General features: G+C 39.8%; 1 protein-coding gene across 3 annotated transcripts in view; it reads right to left on the bottom strand.

The window, feature by feature from the left end:
- Positions 1 to 5,467: 5,467 nt before the first annotated feature.
- Positions 5,468 to 18,996, bottom strand: part of DOK6 (docking protein 6) — a 363,863-nt gene continuing 350,334 nt past the window's right edge. For all 3 annotated transcript variants that reach the window (XM_014572701.3, XM_006121422.4, XM_089776322.1), the window contains one exon: positions 5,468 to 7,798. In XM_014572701.3, the coding sequence (XP_014428187.1) occupies positions 7,547 to 7,798 (252 nt within the window). In that variant the 3' untranslated portion in view covers positions 5,468 to 7,546. The remainder of the gene's footprint in view (positions 7,799 to 18,996) is intronic.

Raw genomic sequence — 18,996 nt, 5'->3', positions numbered from 1 at the left:
TAAGTAATTTATATTCTAAAATATCATGATTGTTGTAGTTATATTGGTCCCAGGACAATAAACTGGATGAGGCAATATCTTTTTATTGAAAGCTTGCGTGTGTCACCAACAGAAGTTGGTCCATTAAGAGTTGGTCTCACCAGCCCTGTGTCTCCAATGATTTAACTGATGGTATGCTAAATTGTAGTCAAAGTTCATTTTGTCACATCTTTCTTGTATTTGTTAATGAGCAGTGTATATTTCAGTTCTGTTTAAATACACACACTTCCAACACCATATTTTCTCACAACACACAAAGTATTTAAAAAAATAAATGTTTATAATATATTCTGTAGCATATGTAAAACCTCCATAATCGTGCACTGATGTATTATGTACAGAATTTCTCACTAGACTCCCTTCTGTGTATTATTTTAAGGCCAGAAGTATGAGAACTGAAAGTCCTTGTGTTTTCTTACTTGTAATTAGAGACACTGTTCTTATTCATATAAGCCTTTTCTGAAATGTTGTATGTTTCAATAAAATGTTGCAGCAGTGAGTTTCACAAGCTAAACACTCTATAAATGAGTTTCTTTCATCTAGATTAAATAATGCATTTTAACTTGAATGCTGGTGTTCTTATTTACCCTTTCCCATAATGCAAGAGTACCTGACAGCCCATCCCTGCACCAATTCTTGTTCTATAGGAGTTTGACACTTTGTGCTCAATTCATAAACTCAATCTCCATTCCCACTGGCTTCAATAGGATCCAGGCCTGTATCCGTATTGTATCTCTTAAATTACTCCAATCCTTTTTAAACTTTCCTTGTTTTTACTCCTAGTCCTCACCCTGTTCCATGCTTCTAATCTTTCTGTTGTCTTTTCTGTTTACTCTGCCCTTTTGAGTAAGAAAAGACCAGAGCTGAATGCAGGATTGAAGGTGAGTACCATTTATTACCATTTTTTTCTACAGCTAAAAAAGTGTAATGCACTTTTTACAATAAGTACCTCCAGAATTTAGATGCTGGATATCATCTTCATCTGAGGAAGCTCAAGAGACTCTAATATTAATGTTGTCACATGGATAGCTTTATTTTGTACTCTGTTTTGTTTTTGCTACAAGAGCAGTCATGACAATAGATGTGTAACTGCCATCTATGGTCTCGTTATTGGTGTAAAATTGTCAAGAGACTGGATCAATTTTAAACTGTTTTTCTATGCCTGCTCCAGTCTTTTTGGTACAAGACAATGAAATATATATTAAGAACAAAACTATATCATACATTAAAAGTGGAGGATAGCTTTGATCAGTACTAAAATTGTTACATGGAAAAATCATCTGTAAAATATATCAATTCCCCATATACTCTTAAGACTAACAAAATATGCAAACGTTTCAGTCACATGACACTTTCTACACAAAACAATGAGGAGGAAATGGTGAACACTTACCCCTTCTTAGTGCTGTTCAGAATGAAATGTAAAATTTGCGAAGAGTTTGAACTCCTTAACAGTATTTTATATGCTGATCTGATATGGAACTTAGTGGGGGATTACAGGGTGTAACTAAAACACAGATCTTTTTTTCAAATGGATTGTAACTTTTGTAACTCAAGATAAAAGTTGACCAAAAGGTAATTTTAAACAAAAAAACTGTGCTTCATTTATAATAATGCTGAGTTCCTCTTTGTTTTGAATGATTATTTTTATTTAAAATGGCTACACTTTTTAGAATGTCTCTAAAAATCTACCAAATGTAGGGAACAAACTGCAGAGGAAAACTACAGAAGGGTATCCTTTATAGCAAAACTTTCGCTGACATGCACCGAATCAGGATTTCTCCCTAGAAACATAAAGGTAGGCTCCTAAATCCCTAATTATGCACCTAAATAAGTGGTTTCATTTTTAAAAAATGTTGAATACCCAGCACCTCCCACTGACTTCATTGTCTGGTGAATGACTTGCCTCTTACAAAAAACTCATTTTTTAATGTTACAGCAGGACATTCAAAATATATTCAACTACCATTCTTGTTCCTGTGTGCTTTTTAGTATTCATTGTATTCCAGAGTATTTGTTTTACTTTCCCACTTATATTTCAGATATTATACACCTTTCCTCAAAGTCAAGAATAAAAACTATGCTTAATTTCAGAAGCTAAAGACTATCTCCAGAAAGTAGCTTATATAGTGCATCAAATCTTAACCAGTTCACTTGTAAGACCTATGATAACATAGGGTAAAAACTTGATGCAATAATGTAGAACAGTGCTATCTTCTCCTAGAAAATTATAGGTTGACTCTTTAGCATTCTCACCCACAGAAAAGCCTAGGATTTGTTTGTGTGGTAAGTTGTTCTAGAAGTGTCTTGTATTGAGGGGATGTACTAAAAGGAGGCATTCTTTTTTTGGAACTGCTTCCTTGTAATCTTTACTCAAACAGTGGCTTTTTCTGCTACCTTATCCCATTCTTCTTTTTATCTTGTGTAAATGCCACTCTCTGTGAAAATGTGGAAAAGTTACCAAATATGGCATATAGGATCCATATTCTTCACTAGTCTTAAGAATAAATGTGTGCAAATGTAGCTTATTTTTTGCTCCAGTCCAAAGTGTAGCAATTATGAGATCTGACCATGGAAAGCAACCTTCAGATTCCAGTCTAGCCTCTACTGTGACCTTTGTGATACTGGTCAATGATCATAGTAAGTTTCTAATACACAGATAATGACATCTCCAAAATAACCATAATTCTTGGAACTAATTAGCACCTTTTGTTAGCAGTTACAGTGGAGGCCAAGGATTGAATGAGCCCAAAGTCTGAATGGTAATACACAAAGATGTCCAATATAGTTCAAGAAGAATTATGGTTGCTGCTGCATCTGTTCTGTATAATGAATGACTTGAGAGAGGCAGTCAGCTCAGCATGTTTCATGAGCAATTAAGTTCTCACTTATATCCCCTTTCCAAAAAGCCAAGTCAGTTACTACTTTGGTAAGCTGGAAACAAGGAAGTTTGTGAACTGTTAATATTGAGCGCCCTGGTACTGAAATTATTGCTCTATGGTACTTTCAGATATTTAGTACCAACACCATCCATAAACCTGGATCTGGTTAATAATGAGGAACTAAAGGAAGGCATAACTAAATGAGTGTTTTTATTTTACTACAGGTTAAAATTCCATATTCCAGTATTCCCTTGTGCACTATCACCTGGTGAGAGCAATCAAGGGGCTAAGCTGTTGGGCGGGGGCCAGGAGCGTTGTCATACTGGGTGGCCAAGATGGAGCCCCATGGGCATCAGAGTCACCAGGAAGAATGCAGAGTCCCTGGGGGCAGGAGGCACAGCTCCCTGTAACAATTGAGGGCATCACGGTCACAGTGGGGGTGCTGCTAGAGGGGAGCACAGAAATGCTGCGAGGAACACAGACACCCCTCCCTCACCCAAATGCTCGGTGGAGCACAGAAGCCACTGGGCTGCAGCAATACTGCTGGGGGAGCACAAAGTTCCTGGGGGAGCATATGGAGGCAGCGACACCACTGGGCCAAAAGTAGAGAACAGAGCTCTGGGTGGCAGCAAAGCCACTGGGCAGAGAATAGAGCTCCAGCCAGCAGTGGGCTCCCTAGCACCACTGAGGGGAGAGCAGAGCCCCCCCACCCCCAGCATAAAAAAGTGGAGCCCTGAGCAGCAGCTAAGCCACAGGGTGACAGAAAGTAGAGCTCCCTTCCCCAGCACTGTAGGGAGAGCAGATCCCCTAGGTGGCAGTGGAGCTACCTGGGAAAAAGTGGAGCCCCTGGGAGAGCCGGAGGCTAACAGACCACCCTCCCCCTTTGCATTGACTTCCTCTGGTCCAGCAAATTCCCTGGTTCAAGCCCAGTCAGGTCTTAAGAGTTCTGGACCAGGAAGATACAACCTGTACATGGTTCTGATTTGTTTGTATAGCATCAGATGTAAACGGCCAGAAACTTCATGTTAGACCTCTGCAAGAATGAAACTGAACATCTTTCCTAACATATTTAATACCTGCATTTCTTTTTTCAACAAATTTGTAAGCTTTTTCTTATTGCTCTACTTCCACCAAATCAAGAACACAATGTTAGTTCTCCATCTACATGCTGTCCTTCTAGGCTCCAAATGGAAAAGACAAAAGCAAAGCCTGAATTGATATAATATTTCTACAAGCAAGACACTTCTAGCTTTCAAGCTATTTATCTTTGAATGTGGGCAGGCAAAATTGATCCTTAATAGTGTACTCGGAGCCAAATTACAGCAGAAACTGCCACAATGTGTATACTTTGAAACTGTGTGGGCACTGAACCCAGAGGAACTACACTAGCTTAGAAGCATATTTATTTAATTATTTATCACTGGTCGCCACTCCATTTCCGCTTATATACACTAAGTAAATTCTATAGCTTGGAACCACAGCATGTGGCTCTAGAATGATAGTAGTGGAGATATTCCAGTAGTTTGGTGCAACTATTCAGTGCTTCATTTGTATATAGTAACTAATGCACATCATTGGTATTTACATTAGAAAGATCCTTTTCATGCTGTAAATCAAAGCTAATTAGATATATTCATGTCACCCCACAATCACAGAATGTTGCACAGGAATGATGCTGAGACTTAAATAGAAATCTTTGTGAGCCCAAGGCCCCCTTATGGACCATGATAGTTGAGCAGCAAGCTAGAGCCTATGTGCCAAAATGGTGTCTGCTTCTGGCAGAACTCCACTATGTATCAAGCTTGTTTCATTAGGGCACTCATATAGCATAGAACATCGTATGCCATGAGGTACAGTAATCCTATGAAGGCAATGTTTGTGCTATATCCATCAGCTAGCATTAGCCATTCTTTTAGGAAGTGTAACGCTCTTCCTGGGGAATGACCCACCCAAACTTCTTCAGTGGTATCAGCTGCAGTTCTGGGGTATCATAAAAGCAAACAGCACAGTCCACTCATCGGCTGCTGAAAATTCCTAGGGCTAGGGTGTTGCTTTTTTCTTTCTTTCTATGAATCTTTACAGACTGCTGCAAGAGCTCCTTTGACTAAGATTTGCTCACTTTCTGAAAAATAAAGTTTCCTAGATATTTAATTTAACTAAATTGTAGACCTATTTTTCCTCCTTTTTTCTTTTCTTTTAGCTTTGCACCTGAAGGTATAAGACTTTTATCAACTTTTGAACCACTTTTGAATGGTTTGGAAATTACTGCTGCTCAGTGGCATTGAGATTAATTAAAAAGTCACTTGCAAGAATCTTACTGCCTTTGTTTAGGGGTGGGAAACGGGCAGCTTCTGCATTTACAACAGTTAGAATAAAATAATAGCTTTTCAAGCAATCATAGCTCACCATCTGAGGTGGTCAACAGCTGGGGTCAGAAAGCAATGTCATTCATAGAACACTATAGTACATTATGGAGATTTTATACTTTCATTAGAGGCAACTGCTGTTGGTCTCCCTCAGAGGTTTCCGAAATATATGGACACATGATCTGTATGGAAATGCCAATACTTTCCTTTTCACCCTGCCAATTTCCTGGGTTTTGGACCATGATATATGAAATTACCACATTGACATCACCGAGGGACATAATTAATGAGAATCTGAGGTCACAAAACCCACAAGAGCATTTAAACCAAGAAATATGAAGGAAAATTAGTCACATTTTCTTTCTCATTGTGGGAAAGCTGCAGCATTTGCAGTTACAAAAAGGTAAAACTATTAGGCCAGAACATCAATCAAGTGTTGTAAATCTGGCATAGCTCCCTGAATCAAATTACACCTGCTGAGGCTTTGGACCTTTGTGAGAAAATATTCCTGTTTGTAAAAGTTGCATGCAAATTTTGATACAAACAGCATGGCAACCCGATTTTCTTCAAAAAAGTAGATGACGCTTTATTGATGAATGCAATATGCTGATAGTGTGGGAGAGCATATTTCCTTTGTGGTGTTAGCCCACCAGAATATGCTACTGTGGAGGCTGTTCTGTTTGTGAATTTGCTGGGAGGAGAGGCCAAATAACGATTGGGGAGAGAAAGACAAAGAAAAGAATAACCCTGATTAAGTGAATCAGTTGCACTTTGTTACAGACAAATCACAAACCTTTTCATTCAGCAGCTGTTCACTGAGGTGCATACGATTGCAAACTGTTAACCTGCAAAATGTTTGGAGAAAAGTTGAACATACTGCATCAATAAATGTTTAGTCAAAGCAGACATTTCTTTTGCACCTTTTTATAAAAAAAAAACCAGTATTTTTTCATTTAAATTACAATAGATAAAAGTGTTCATGTAAGTGAAAGAAGACTCTACTGCTCTTTTCGTCATTATGCTTCCTCTGCCAGGCCTGACAACTAATGACAAGAATTCCTCTGGTAAATTGCAGCAATCAATCCATAAAGAGCACGGTCAGCTCACACAATACACAGCATGCAGATTGGTTCCCCCAATTTCCAGAATTTCAGAGCATCACATGCTGCACATAAATAATTGATGAACCATATGAAAAAATAAATATTCAGGATGGATCAAACTCATTATCCAGACCTACATTTGTGCCTTCCACATTATCCCTTACTGATCTGAAACAAATGCCTTGCAAGCTTGGAAAGAATGTTCAGTGTCTTTCCATATTAAGTGGTCAGTTGAGCCACAAAAAATACAATGTGGCTAAAATAGAAATCTGGGAAAGAAAATGAGAAAATCAATGCAACAATGACCAGAAGCGTAAGAATAGAGCGAGGTTGCTAGAAGTATCAAAGAATCTAGCTTGTAAGGTAAAATAGGAGATTGCCTTTCAATAATTCAGACCAGATTTCTTTGTTTGAAGAATAGTTTCCCCTCTCATTTTAAAGATATACTTGTAATAACAGCAGACAGAGCTGTTCAGATATTTTACAGATGTAAAGACATTTTTCACAGTTCTAATAGCTGGATTCTGCCCTTTATTTATGTATAGCTCTGAATGGCATTCATAGGCAGAAATTGGCCTAAAGAATTTAAAATGAGAGCTATACTAGGTAGTAATATTACTTTTACTGCACCACATTATACTCTCCGAGATGTTACTAAATATCAGCTTGCTACTCCCAACATATGTGTTTAACTAACCATGGCAACTATGGGAGCCAGATTAAAAAAGAGTTCACTCCTGTTTGTAATTGCAGCTTTTCTTATTTCTAAGGATAACATCTACAGTCTCTACACTGTTTCATGGACAACACTTCCAGTGTCAACTGGAACCAGTTGGTGGTCACTAGACTATAAAAGAGGTGGGTTCTGTTAGCAGGAATGGAGATGGGCAAACTTGACCACAGTGTTAGGTGACAAGTATAATGGTGAGTGTTTCAACCCCAGAACAGGTGGTGTCCTGTGAAGCAGTGCCCTCCACTTCGCACCATAAGGGTTTCAGTGGATTCAATTGCTTTCTTATACCTGGAAATCTGTCTGGCTGTTTTTACATATGGATTAAGAAAATAAAAATTAAATAAGAGACTTAGCCTGTGGCTCTCAGGGAAATTGCACTGCAGTTTTTAATCTTCTCTGTGACTGGATTGGAGCTGGTAGGCCTCAGTTTTCATTATAATTTGTCTTTCGTGGATTCTGAGGGTGCAGGTGGCTTCCTGACCCTACTGGAAGGTTCCAGGCTAGACTGTCTCTCTGGCCATCTGTTGTGTGTGTGTCATTGGATGAGGGCTGAGCTGTAGCTGAATCCATAGCTGCTAGACAGCGACAGGGACTGCTGGTGCTCCTTGCCCTGCTCTGAGGTGTAGCTGGGAAACGTCTGTGCACGAGACACCTTTGTTGAACTGAGACAGTGACCTGGAATGAAGGAGGAAAACAGTTGTTTTTGAAACACAGCACTGAGTTGAAACACAGCAAGATAGTTGAAAATAGCCTCTAAATCAACACAATATATAATGCACTGAGTTGAAAATAGCCTCTAAATCAACACAATATAGAAAGAAAGATTCTCCATTTTTTAAATTCACGGACCCCTTTATTTTTAAGACTACTAGACCTATAAGATCTTAGCCACAGTTTTTTCTGAACTGTCAAAATCCTTATGCAAACAAGTGTATCAGCTCCATACTATATTTCCTAGGTAGTCAAAAAACTAAAACCCCCAAAACACTCATACAAGGAGAAAATGAACGAGCCAAGGTTTTTGCCACATTTTCAATTTGACTTCATTTCCTCCATGAATCAAATTCACAGACACCAATTTATTCCTATTTACTGCCTTGTTCCTGGGCTTTTCAGCAAGCAATGCCTCCAGCAACCCCCGGACCCCATAAAATTTGATCCTGCACACACACGGATTATTTGTGAGACTAATTTCAGGAGCAAACTGGCATGGAAGAGAGAGTGACTATAAATGGGAGTCATTCTTGCTTTCCCTACAGGAAATGACTTTTCATTTTATTCCTAACAAACATAAAATGTGTGTCATTTTTCATAGCTACAATTAATGCTGTCAGGCTCTGAAGAGCTCTTCTAAGAAAAAGGATAGTTCTTTTGGAAGTCGTGAAGAGCTTTCACCAGCACAGAATTCAATTAGTTAAATCCTTCAGTGGCTGCTGAATTGCACATGATCACAAGATATCACCCACACCTACCTTTCCTCTTCGTTCCCTGTGTTCCACCCTAACCTTTCTTTCTCCCTGATCCCTTTACTCACTTTTCTCATGCCCAAAACTGTTCCTCCTTTCATGCTGTTCCTGGTTTTTGGAACAGTCTCCCTCCCAATCCTTAACCATCTTCTTTCTTATTTAAAATCTCTTCTCATGGCCACTGTTGTTCAGACTGCAATCTCTTCAGAGCTAGAGTCAATTCTTATTCTATATTTTGTGGAACACCATGTATATTTATGGTGCTTCATATGTTAACTCAGTTTATTATCACTGAGCACAATTCAGAACTAATGGCAACCCTCACACACACACAAACAAACTCATTGTTTTCAATGGGATTACTACCGTGAAACTCCATCCACAGGTGGCCATGAATATGGACTGTGGCATGCTAAAGTTCCACGTAGAAGACGTGATGGTTGGGTAGAAACTAGCAGTGAGCATTTGTGCTTCAAAATCCATCTGTGGTGGAACTCAGTCCGCATGTTAGAACTGTTGCTTGATTTTAGGAAGTTAATATTATGTTGGATAATATCTGTTATAGGCTGGCAATTAATCTGATCAGAAGTTAAAATTCTTGTCCTAGTGTGAAAGGGAGTCACCCCTCTTAAGAAGCGTGAGCCTCCTTCTATGTCCAAATTTACTTTCCTCACCAACAAAATGCTAGACTGGTACGTTTGTACATATTGATAACATATACGTGCATATTCATAAGGACAAAACTAACAGATGTGAGAATGAGCTAATCAGTGATTTGAGTTCCTTTGAACTTGACAGGTGCACCACAACTTGAAAGAGGATATGAACTTAGATAAAAGGATGTGTTAAAGCAGAGTGTGAGGTTAAAGATCATGATATAGGGACCTTTTGCATTAGCACATCACAACGTATGTAGGTTCAAAATTACTTCACTAACTTTGCATTAGCTCAACATACAGGTTGTGAACTACAGGACCCTTGTATTACAGGCAAAAATACTCCAATATAAACCATTAAACCTGTTATAACTTCTTATAATAAAATAAACAATAAAGCTCATAAGAAAATATGAAATCCATAAAGAAAGATATATAATACAGGCAAGCATGCAGGCTAGCTCCATAGGCTACAGAGCTCTGGATTGGGTTTCAACATACCTAAATTCTCAGATATGCTATTGATATGGAGCATAATCTTGCCCTCATTACTTTGAGTTATGGAAAAATTAAATGATTTGTCTAAAGTCAGGTAGCACACCTGCAACAACACGGAAAATAGAACTCAACTTTATAGGATAGGGAACAAGGTAATCTACCTACCTCAGATGGAAGGTTTGAGAAATAATTATCTACAACTGATAAAACTCTTTTAGCTCTTTAGATGAAAGAATAACTAGTGTAAATTATTGTCCAACTTTTTTACCTTTGGAATTCACATTTAAGACTGGAATTGAAGTGAGGTTTCAAAGTGCTTACTAAAAAGTATTTGGTAAATTTATTATTTACCAGGGGACTGTGCCCTCTGCTCTCTGGGGATAGGTGTCTGGCAAGGGAGGAGCAGGCTGGGGCGCTGGGGTGTTGGCTTGGAGGGGTAGGGCTGAAGGTGCAGGGTGTTGGGTTGGGAATATGAATGAGAGAGCTGGGGGTGCGGGGTCTCAGTGGCGGAGGTGTTTGAGTGGTGCAGGATATCAGCTTGGGGGCTTGCGCGTGGCTCCCAGCACCATAGCTCAGGCAGAACCTACTGCTGCTTTTTAAAGTCTAGCTAATTCGTTTTGCATTAATCGCTTGACTTAGCTATGATTAATTGAGAACCTCAACAGTGCTGGCTATGTTCACTTTTGGTCACCCTACCTCCAAAAAGATGTAGCAGACATGGAGAGACTTGCAAGCTAGGCAGTGAAAATGATTAGACCCCCAGAAAGATTGTGTGTGAAGAGATACTGAACAGATTAGGACTGCATCACACTGCCAGAAGACAGCACCCTGGGGCGCGCCAACGCTACACATACCAATGAATAAGCTGGCACACATAGGGGGCTTGAATGGCAGAGGGGACCCAGTCCCAGCAGTTCCTCCTGGCGGTGCATTCCCTCACCCCCCTTCACTTCCCCCCCCTCGGGGGCATGAAGCTGGAACTGGAGCAGACCAGACCTGGAGGGGACAGTGCTGAGGCTGGCTACAACAAGCATCTGAGGGCAGAGGTGGGCAGCAGCAGCGGTGGCATTTGGATGCTGATGACGTCACTCTGTTGTTCCTCAGGAATTTTTTTTATATATATATATATATAGAGAGAGAGAGAGAGAGAGAGTTGAAGACTTACCTGGCATTGGCTAGGTCCTTCAGGGCAGGGGGCTGACAGTGTGGGGATGCAGGAGTAAGGACAGGCCTTGGGCATGTGGGGGGAAGGGCAGGAGTCAGTGCTGGGGGCTGAGGAGGGACTCAGGGCTGGAGGCTAGGGATGTGGGAGAGACGAGAGTGATGGTTGAGGGGTGAGGCGGGGCTCAGGGTGCGTGGAAGGGTCCCCATTCGGTGAGGATTTCCCTCTCCCAGCTGGGCCTTTTCTCTCACACCAGCCCCCATGCCTGAAAGGGTTCTTTTCTCTTCCCCCAACTCCTGTCTAGGAGGGACCTTTGCTTTCCTCCCAGGCCCTCAGCCAGCAGGGGTATCTTCTCCCCCACAGCTAGCAAGGGCCTTTTCTCTCTTCTCAGCCCCACCTCCCAGCCATCAGGTGCCTTCCCTCCCAGTCGACAGGTCTTTCTCCCACCCCTGGCTCTGGCACTGTGGCTAAGGGCTTGGTGCATGGGGTTACTTACTTAGTCTGGTGGCAGGCAGCTCCAGCTGGTGACTCTCTTGGTCAGGGGTGGGCAAAAGCCACTCAGCAGGCTGGATCCGGCCTGCCTAGGATTTGATCTGGCCCACAAAGTAGTTCTAGGCCCCACCCCTTGGCGCGTTGCCTGGGAGTCAGAGATGCACGAGCCCTTTACATAGAAGCAGTTAAAAGGGCTCGTGCCTTTCCCGCACTTGTCAGGCAACATGTTTCCCAGCAGCCACTGGAAACATGAGAGACCTTTAAAATAGAAACAGCTAGGAGGGCTCACAGCTCCTGATGCCTGTAGCGCGTTCCCTGGGAGCCAGAGATGCGCAAACCCTTCCAACTACTTCTATTTAAAGGGCTCATGCCTGCTGGCTGGCTGAGTTGCCTGACAGCCACCCAGCAGGTGCAAGCACTTTAAAGAGAAGCAATTGAAAGGGCTCGCAGCTCTCAGTCTCACTGAGCTTTCTCCTCTCCCCCACAGGGTTACAGGCTGGAGCTCCAGGTATACAACAGCCCCAGCGTGCCTGGCCCAAGCAGCTGGAGGAAACAGTTCCCCGCCGGGTCCTGGAGCGTTGGGGCCCCCAGTGCAGCAAGGAGCCACTGCTGTCACCCCCTGGCTCTAGTTCATGGGATCCGGGGCCCAGTGGGCAGCCCAAGGCGCCTCCTGAGGTCGGGGGGTGGGGGGTAGGATGGGAGAACCCTGAGCCATGGCTGCTCTTTTCCCTTCTGTTGAGGCTAGGGGACGGGCCGACGTACAGTGATGTGATGACATCACGCTGCTGCCCCACAAGAAAAACTTTCTTTAGAGAGATGAAAGGAAACTTTTTAACAAGCGAATAGTGTGATGGTCTCACATTAACAAAGATCTCAGTTTTCTACAAGCCTGCACTAGTAGAGCTGGTATTGCAATTATGCAGCTGATCAGGAATAAGACACATTTGCAAAACTTTTCCATGGACAGATATTATTGCAAAGTCTGGCTATGGCTGCTGCTGTAAGTCTACTGCTTCATAAAAAAATTACAGGTCACCAAAAGGCAAGGAAATAAGCAACAATATCAAGTGAGAGGAAACAAACAAAACAACCAATCAAGCCAGCAACACTAGAGACAATAAAACTAGAGACTGCTTTCCCAGTGGCAACTTAATGATTACAAAATCCCTTTTATAGCATGCACAGCAGACTGCTTTCTGTCTGTATAGCTTTACTCACTGGGTTAAATTAACATTAGCTATCAAAATCCTGACTGAGATGCTAAGTCTAAGTGTCTTTCTGCTTCAAGGAGCCTTTGCATTAAACTGCATTAAAATGTAAACTGGCAGTGAGGTCTGAACAGCAAGGTAAAGCTATTGAAAAAGCACAAGCAGAGTTAGGGTATGTCTACACTAGCTCTGTAGTTTGAGCTAGGTAGGCAAATGAGGGCAAGCGGAGTTGCAAATGAAGCCCGGGATTTAAATATCCTGGGCTTCATTTGCATCTTGCCGGGCGCCGCCATTTTTAAATCCCCCTTACTCCGAACTCCGTGCCCGCAGCTACACGCGGCATGGAGTAGGTAGTTCGAATTAGGATCTTTAATTCGAACTACCGGTACTCCTCGTGGAACTAGAGATCCTAATTCGAACTACCTACTCTGTGCCGCGTGTAGCCGCGGGCACGGAGTTCGGACTAAGGGGGATTTAAAAATGGCGGCGCCCGGCAAGATACAAATGAAGCCCGGGATATTTAAATATCCCGGGCTTCATTTGCAACTCCACTTGCCCTCATTTGCCTACCTAACTCGAACTACCGAGCTAGTGTAGACATACCCTTGGATAGTATGGGGGCTGATAACAAAAAGAGACAATTCTGAAAAGCCTTACTCATACAAGAAATTAATTTGGGCCTTGCAGAGCTTTATACTTATCTGTGGTGTATATCATAAAGATCTGTTCTTTATTAATTTCTCTCTAAAATAGTCACACGCTCTTATGTTTTTTCAAAGCTGCCAGTGTCCTTACTGAAGATGTAAAGGCTTATCCTGGAATCTAGAATAATAATTATTCTTACTGGATTCTTAATGCAAACATTTTATTGGGTTTGCAAAACTTCACCAGGAAAGTATTAGGTTTGTTAGCAACCCAGGCAGAGAACTAAAACTAATGTTTATAATATATACATATATACTTCAACATATCACTGGTCTTTCCCATTCTTTGTAATGCATGTTGCTATGTACAACTGTATGTTCTCATTAGGAAAGACTAGATGTCACACAAAGAAATTAATCAAAATGCAAAGCCGTATCATGTGGTATATCTTGTAACATAGGATACCATTCCATGTTTACCTAAAATCCATTCTAGCCCCCTTGGCATTAATGATTGTATGGTACCTTTGTTCATGTGTTTTGGTCTCTGACCTTCCTTTGTATAAAGCATGCAAAAAGAAAAGATCAGTCCTGGAGCTCACCAGGAGTTGGCCAAAAAAGAGGTCTGTCTTTTTCACAGATCACTTGCTCATTCCAAAGGACTGAAGCCAGTTTTCTCCCATCTGCTTACTCTGTGGGATTTCACATGGCTATTCCACCAATCCATTTGAGTGTTTCCTCACCAGTTTAGCTGAGACTCTTGTATCTCAGTGGAATTGTATGGACAAGCTGGTGATTAATTCTGAATAAGCGTTAGTTCACTTTTGCAGGATTTACACAACAGCTTGTAGCAGTCCAAGCATTTGTAGATAGTAAAAACAATTGTTCTTAGCAAAGCAAATTTCATTGAAGCACAAAAGGGAGGGAATAAATTTGAGAGAAGATTTCAGTCTGATAAATGTAATTAAATGATTAAAAGTATAAGCATTTTTAACTGCTATTTGGAAAATGTAATGGCATGTTAAGTGATAAACCCTCAACAACACATTCCTGCTTGCAGTGGAAATCATGTGATTCCACTCCTCTACACTGCCACAAGCCCTCTTTCCCCCTTCCAAAACTTATGCATTGCATGTTCCACACTTGGCAGTGTCCCTGATGCTGTAGGATGAGCAGATGGTAGGGATGGGGAAGACACACCTTCTGAATATTCTCTGGTCTTTTCTGTGGAAGGCAATCCTGGAAATTAAAATGACAGATGTTAATCTAGAGATGTTAAATGTTGAAATGATGCTTAAGAGCGACAGGCATGGACCTTGTTTAGAACAAACAAATCAGAGGAAGTCTGAAGATGGAGCCAATTGTAGAAAAGTGTTGAGGAATACAACCCAAATGATTTGGACAGGTGCAAAGATCAGAAGAATCTATAGAAACATGGGGTTTAAACTTATAAGTGGTGGGTAAGAGAAAGACTGGAAGATTCAAAGCTAGATGGACGAAAGTTATACAAAGGGTTTGATTTGCTGCAAAGTTTGAGACAGCTTCAAGACAAAATAGAGTGGAGAAGATGGATTCAAAGAATTGACCCCATATAGCAGGGATTGACATTAGAAGAAGAGAATTTCTATAGCCGAGGATTTGGCCATAGCTACAAAACTGGTCAATGGTCTTTGAACTTTCATTAAATCATACAGTTTTTATATAAAACAAAGACACTGTACATACACTGGCAGTGGTAGGTGATATATAGAACTTAGTTTTCAACAGACATATTTTATATCAACTTGTGAACACTCCAACCTTGAAAAGTGGATCAAGCAAAGTAAAATAAAAAGCCTAGTTTCCTTGCAGAAGTCATTGTCAAGTTGCCTCACTCTTAAAAGATGGATCAATTAAGAAAGCGATTGCACCATCAAAGCCAACAGACAGCCAATAGGGAATTTATGTGAAGAGTGTTGCAAGGAATTTGGGAAAAGCAGAAAGTTAAAGGATTGTTGAAGAATAAAAGATGTGTCTGATGGTGGGGGGAGGGGACAGAGAGTTGTTGCATTTTTGCTTTTATATTTGTTTTCATATGTTTTCCCACATTTCTAAAAAATAGTCCTTTGGCCAGAAAAGTTCACAAAACTAGTAACTGCTTTTAATCTAGATTTATAGCCCCTCAAGATATTTCCATAATCAGTGAAAAACTCCTTCTATTTATTTCAAGTAAGGCCCATAGATTGCGGTAATGCTGTTGTTTTGATAGGGAGCATGTCTCCAGAGGTACGTCAAGCCACATATTTTTGGCAGCATCATTACAAAGAATTATGACAAAACACAAATGCACAGTACCAGTGGTCTTAATTTCCACTGGGAAGAATGAAACACTAAATTGTTATTGCTGCTGATTTTAGAGGAAAGCATTAATCCTTTTGTTGAGAAGAAATAATCCTCTTTTTTAATCTGGATACAGAAAATGGTCTTCGAACCTACTTAGAGGAACTTCAAGTCACCTTAAATGGCTATTATTGTACCAATATAGGATAATTTCTTTAATTTCAGAAAATTAAGAATTGTGGTACTCTCCCTACCATTCTATATGGAACATATAATAACTCTTATTAAGATGCTGATGAGAAACCATCTTTATCTTTTCAGTCTGTCATTGAATTGGAAAACTGAAGCAAAGTTTCATACTGGGATAAACTGCTACAAAGGAAAAACCGTTATTTTGCTGTATGTTTATGTTCATGTGGTCTCATTTGAGTTCTTTAAAAGTTCAGCTCTGGGTTTGAACAAAAATGAAGTCAATGTGAATCCGTGAGGTAGTGTGCATTATAAATGTATATTTATTTCAATGAGAGTAGAAAGCATTCTCCACCTCATGGGATTGGATCATTATTGTTTATCTTAAGAGTTAATGGCTTTGTCATCAGCTCTTCCCAGAAAAAGGAAGAGATTACTTGGGAACTGGCAGAGAGGACTTCAGGATACTTCTTCAGCAGCTAGTTCAAGAAGAAAGAACTACAAAGGGAACTGCATATCCTGATTTCTCAGTCTACTCTAGATATAGAATTTTTCATTTAAACAGGCACTGGATCAATTTAATCAGTGTTTTATTGTATAAGCATATTTAGGAGACTTTGCTTCCTATACTTCTCAAAAACAAGAAAGCTAAAAACATGCCATATATTGCCTTCACAGAGAATACAGTATAATTTTATTCATTCTTGTACCACCTATGCTGCTTGCGCTCTTCCATTTTCAATTCATATTTATGTGCAAGTTAGCTAAAAGAAAGAGTATTCAAACTGAATGGCTAATGTTTTTTAGCCTTATGCCATAAATATGCCTACAACTAACAAGAATAATATCTATTTTTTTGACTCTTCTATGCCACCTTTCATCTAAGGATCACAAAGGACTGCACAAAGACTGATCAGCTATATTGTTACAGCACTATATACTAGTAATTAATATCAGTCATTAGCATTCTTGCTTAAGGCACAAAAGCACAGCATGTCCCCAGTCCCTCCACAATAAATTCTACTTTTTTACTGTGCAAAGATGGTGATAGCGTCTGTCTATTCTCACTTAAAACTAATTTTAATCTGGTACAGCCCCGTTTACTTAAAAAGTGTTGCCTCTCATTTACATAGGTGTCAGTGAGAGTGGAATATAGATACTTGTGCATGAAAACCCATAATTAATACACATACACACATTCATAGAGGGGGGAGGAGTCCAATCTTACATCCACATTAGAAAAGCAGGTCAGATATTTTGGATTTGAATGATTTTCTGATGAAAATGCAGTTTCTGAATAATCAATTTTTTTAGAGAAAATTTTGATTTTGCTGAAAAATTTCAATTTCCTATTGGAAAAGATCTAAATGAAACATTTAATTGTGCATCAGTTCAACCCAAATTATAATGTTTTGTTTTTTTAACTGACCCAAAACATTTTGTTTTGAATCAATTCAACAAAGCTACAGTCTCTCCCAGCACATTGACTTAAAGTTTGGGCCCCCATTCTCTCCTATGGGTTAGACCGCCCATAGGACGACATTTCCCAATAATATAATGCAGATTTCCCTTTGACCACTGTATAGGATCCTGGGAGTCAGATGACACTGGATGCATTCTGGGATATGCAGTCAGACTAAGAAGCCTAACTCAAAAGGCAGAAAGTAGGCATTAGGCTTTAAAAATATGACTCTCACAAGAAAATGCAATTTCAACATTCAGCTGAATTAAAGTGATTTGATTTTAGTAATTTAAATCAACAGATTCAAAACAGTTAATTTGGGCAATGCCAAAATGTTTAGTTTTGATTAACAATGTTGAAACACATTGTTTGCACATTTCCAAACTGAAATTTCTCTTAATAGCTGGTGCTTAAAAGAATTAAAATGTCAACGTTTGTCCTAATTTGTCATGAAAACAAATGTTGCAAAATTAAATATGAGGGGGATTGGGTCACTTCAGGTTAGGAGTATGATCTTGTAAAGTGGTGTCTTCACAAAGGGTGGTCATAGTGCTCAGGCCTCTGTAGGTTAAAGCCCTTCACGATAACACATTATTATGTGATAACTGGAAGGAAGTTTATAAATTACCGGTAAGCAGCAGAACTTTGGTTTTAATTATTTGTGCCTTGTTATCCAAAATGTACCAAAATAATGTTGCCTATAGATTATACCCAAGGTTAACAGAACCAAAACAGATTTAAATAAAACCTGAATAGTTTCATTTTCTTGTTCAAGTTCAAAATTAGCTGACTTCAAGTGGTTGCAGGCCTTTTTGTTTAATTTTATCAAAAGCTTAACAAAAGCTTTATTAATAGAAAATTGAGAATTGCTATATTTGAAAAAAAAAATAATTAGATTGGAATAATAAATATTTTAAATTTGATCTGATTTCAACTGAAGTTAAAACAAACTCTGGCCAAAAAAAAGGCATCTAGCAAATCAGTAGTAAGAAAAAAGAATCATTAAAAAATAGTACACTATTGGAATGACTTAGAAAATGGGTAAGGATATAACAGTAATAAAACATAAAACAAAAGTAAAATAAAATGACTGTCTGCAGTCCTCTTAAAATCAGGAATAAGGGACCTTTCGGAAAAGGCTTTATTTTCTGAAAGATCTCCGTCTAGACTGCTACTTTTCTCCGGCAAAGCCCCGAGCCAGAAAAAAGCGGCAGCCATGTTTATACAAATGAAGCGGGGGATATTTAAATCCCCCGCTTCATTTGCAATTCCAACTTGTCTCATCTGCATCCCTTTTCCGGAAAAGGGGTGCAGTGTAGACACAGCCCATGTGTAACCTATTGTAAATAATTGTTGCAAGATAAAATTTACCACACTAAGTTTGAAGCGAATTTGGTTTAGCCATTTAGAAAGAATGATTTCATCACATTTTCCTATAACTGAAATATGGATTTGATTTAAAAAGTTGGCTATCAAGTAACATAATTTACACCCTTTTGATAGTGGGCAAGCTGAGGACAGTGGAGTTAAACAATACTTAGACCTTGCCTACAGTACATACATTACCTGTGACTAATGAGTAGTGTAAACAAGGTAAATTATTGAGAGGCCTATAAAACAGAAAGCAGTTTTTGAAACCATATGGCTCTCAGATGCTCTGCAGGCCTCTCTGACTACATAACAGCCGCAGAAATTACTCCCTATTCAGAAAAAAAAACCCACCTCTGCACTGGGCTGTGGCATTTGATGTCTACCCTACAACTTCACTTTGGTGACT

The sequence above is a fragment of the Pelodiscus sinensis genome, chromosome 2 (genome assembly GCF_052426305.1).
Source record: "Pelodiscus sinensis isolate ZL-2025 chromosome 2, ASM5242630v1, whole genome shotgun sequence".
NCBI lineage: Eukaryota > Metazoa > Chordata > Testudines > Trionychidae > Pelodiscus > Pelodiscus sinensis.
Note: the sequence above shows the minus strand (reverse complement) of the source record. Positions and strands in the feature narration are given on the sequence as shown.